The 3601-nt window shown below is 33.3% G+C and overlaps 1 protein-coding gene across 1 annotated transcript; it reads left to right on the forward strand.

Annotated features, from left to right (window-relative positions):
- Window positions 2239-3596, forward strand: LOC107613915 (UDP-glycosyltransferase 79B30; the record flags this gene model as incomplete). The annotated part of the gene is made up of 1 exon (XM_021108126.1): window positions 2239-3596. A coding segment is annotated over exon 1 (1293 nt), but the record flags the coding sequence as incomplete, so codon positions are not given.

The raw sequence follows: 3601 nt of genomic DNA on the forward strand, positions 1-3601 counted from the left end.
ATTTAAAATAAGAATTTTTATTTTTTATAATGTAACGATTATTTCATATTAAATAGTTTTCTTTAGCACGCAGCACCCATCAAGAGTGACAAATCTTACTTGATTTGTGACTTTATTTTCAAGTAATTAACAAAACAATAATAATAAAAGAAAGTTCACAGTAATTTAAATATAAACTTATAATGATATATTAACAATAAGGTGAAGCAGCCTTATTTTCCTTCTCTAATTATCCTTGCTTTCACTCCAAATTTTTGTGGAACATCAATTCCTTTCACATTCTCTCTTCATCTCCTTCTTTTTAGTCTTCTATATTAAATTTTAATGCTGTATTTGCTTGCTCTTCTCGAATCAAAGATGTCGAATAGAGTTAATTAAAAAAATAAATAAATAAACTAATATGATTCTCCTAATATGCTAAAGTAAGCTATAGACTTTAGATAGTTTAAAGAATTCCTATAATCAGTTCTTTTTTTTTTTTTAAATCAAAGTTTCTTTTCAATTATATCTATTAGCTAAAAAATATGATTTTTTTTTTCTTTTTAAAACAATAAAATAAGCTCATTCAAATATTCAGTTACCATTAAAATCATTGGAAGAAGAGCCAATACACAATCTATTGATACTTCCCTAATGAGGCTCAATTTCAGGCAAAATAGTAACCCCAAAAGCTCCAGCAACAATCCTCCAGCAACAATCCTTTAAATTGATGCTTAAATTTTTCATTTTGTCAAAATTAATAATAACTAATATAAAATCATAAAAAATAAATCAAATTATATTAATTACAAAAATCACAATAATAGTATAATAATTAAAATTACAAAAATCACATAGAGAATATTACTGAAAGAAAAAAATTGATGACAATGATGAAAAACGAGAAAGATGGCGAGACTCTCTGGAACCAGGAAGACAATGACGTTCTCTGAAACGTATAAGATGGCGACACTCTCTAACGTGACGACGTTCTCCTCAGCTAGGTGAGGCGTGCGCGAAAGCTGCGGTGACTTTAGCAGCTGGACAGGTGAGATTGAAGAGAAGAGAGTGAGATACAAACACAGAAAAGGAATATAAAGGTTAGGTGAGAAATCCATCAAAACAAAAAATAAAGTGATTTTTTTTAGTATTTTTTAGATATTTTTTGAAATGATAAAATTAAACAATTCGATTAATTTAAAAGAATAACTTTTGTCTAACATATAAAAAAAGGTATTTTAAGTCTTTTAAAAAATTAAATAAAAAATATTTTTTATTTTTATTAAATTATAAGAATATTTTAGTAAAATTAGTGATATGATATATATTTTTTTTTAAAAAAAATCTAATGCTGACGTAAAAAATAAAATTCACATAACTTTTTGTTATTTGTCCATATTTTAAACGTATTGATACGTATGAATTTATTATTGTACCGAAACAAACATCATATTTTATTATATTAACACAATTATAAATAGTAGAGACTTAATTAAATTTTTCTATACGTAATATAGAAATTCCGTTTGAATCTTTTAAAATATAGAGATCTGAAAATTTGACAACTAAAAAGTTAAACATTTTGAAGAAGTTTTATTTAATTCAAGTACTTCCATTCTTGTTTGAATTTTACTATTTGATTCATATTTGTCAGGGAACAAATAAGATTAAAGCCATAGTTGTTGATGTAAAAGAGGATATCACCGAATGCAATGAGTAGACTGAAGGTTTGTCGAAAATGAAGGATCTTAGCTTGAGCTGCTGATTATACATAAAAAGGAGTACTATTCAGGAGGACTCATCAGATCTCTTTCTAATTATCTGAAGTATCTTTCATGGCATGATTACCCTTTCCCTTCTTTGCCATCAGTGTTTCACCCTTCACAAAGTCTCTTTGAAATGAATTTGCCTCGTAGCAGTATCAAACGCCTATGGGAAGGCCGTAAGTTTAAATAAAAGGACACACTTATTTAGCGTTGTAAACTTGTAATTTAATTAGTAGTCTATCTTATCCTAATTAAGTTCTAGTATAAATAAGTACAAATATAAAGAGACACATCAATCACATGTGGCTGAAATATTTGTATCATAATCAACCATTTAATTTCTAGAAAAGTCTGGAAAATAACTCATTTAGAAATGAAAATGATATAGGTAGAAAAACAGAACCATCATTTTCGTTATGCGAATAATTTTCAATATTATTTTTAAAAATAAAAAAAATTGTTGACTTAAGAGAAAAAGGAAAAAACGAAGAACAACAAAGTAGTGGAGAACAAGAACCCTTGTGAATTGTGATTACAAACACACAAAAAAAACAAACAATGAAGGAAAGCCATGGATGCACCTCGCGCCCTCCTCCTTCTTCTCCTCCACCGCCACCTTTGAACATAGCCATGTATCCATGGTTCGCCATGGGACACCTCACTCCATGTCTCCACCTCTCCAACAAGCTAGCAAAGAGAGGCCACAGAATCTCCTTCTTCATCCCAAGAAGAACAATCTCAAAGCTTCAACACCTAAACCTTCACCCACACCTCATCACCTTCATCCCCATCAACGTTCCTCACGTTCACGAACTTCCTCTTCATGCAGAAACCACATCAGACGTTCCCTTTGCTCTATACACGTATATCGCCACCGCCATGGACCTCACTGAGAAGGACACAGAGCTTCTCCTCAAGGAACTAAACCCACAAATCATTCTCTTTGATTTTCAGCATTGGCTACCAAATTTGGCACGAAGCTTAGGCATCAAGAGTGTCCAATACATGATAGCTTATCCAATTTCGACTGCATACCTCGGAGAAGGAACGAGAAAGACATTAGAATTAACGGAGGACGATCTCAAGAAACCGCCACCAGGGTTTCCTTATGATGATGATTATTCCTTCAAGTTTTATACACATGAACTCCGGTTCTTAGTTGAATCAAGGAAAAACATCGAGTTTGGAAGCGGTGTTCGTTTATACGATCGGTTCTACATCGGTACAAAGCTGGCGGATGCAGTAGGATTCAAAGGTTGCAGACAAATCGATGGGCTTTATGCTGATTACATTGAAACTGTTCTTGGGAAGCCATGTTTGCTTTCAGGGCCTCTTTTGCCAGAGGCATCTGACATAGATTTGGACAAAAAATGGGAATCATGGCTTAATGGATTCAAACCTGGTTCCGTTGTTTATTGCGCTTACGGAAGTGAAACCCAGTTGCAACAAAACCAGTTTCAAGAACTGTTACTTGGTCTTGAACAAACCGGTTTGCCGTTTCTTGCAGCGCTTAAGCCACCGGTTGGGTTTGATTCCATTGAAGAAGCGTTACCAGAAGGGTTTAAAGAAAGAGTTGAAGAAAGAGGAGTTGTGTACGGTGGATGGGTCCAGCAACAATTGGTTTTGGAGCACCCTTCTGTTGGATGCTTCATAACACACTGTGGTTCAGCTTCCATAACGGAGGCTCTTGTGAACACGTGTCAGATTGTCCTGTTGCCACGTTTGGGATCTGATCATATTATGAATGCAAGGATGATGAGTGGAAAATTGAAGGTTGGGGTTGAAGTGGAAAAAGGTGAAGATAATGGGTTTTTTAGCCGAGAGAGTGTGTACAAAGCTGTTAAGACAGTGATTGA

Source organism: Arachis ipaensis, chromosome B08 (assembly GCF_000816755.2).
Source record: "Arachis ipaensis cultivar K30076 chromosome B08, Araip1.1, whole genome shotgun sequence".
Classification (NCBI taxonomy): Eukaryota; Viridiplantae; Streptophyta; class Magnoliopsida; order Fabales; family Fabaceae; genus Arachis; species Arachis ipaensis.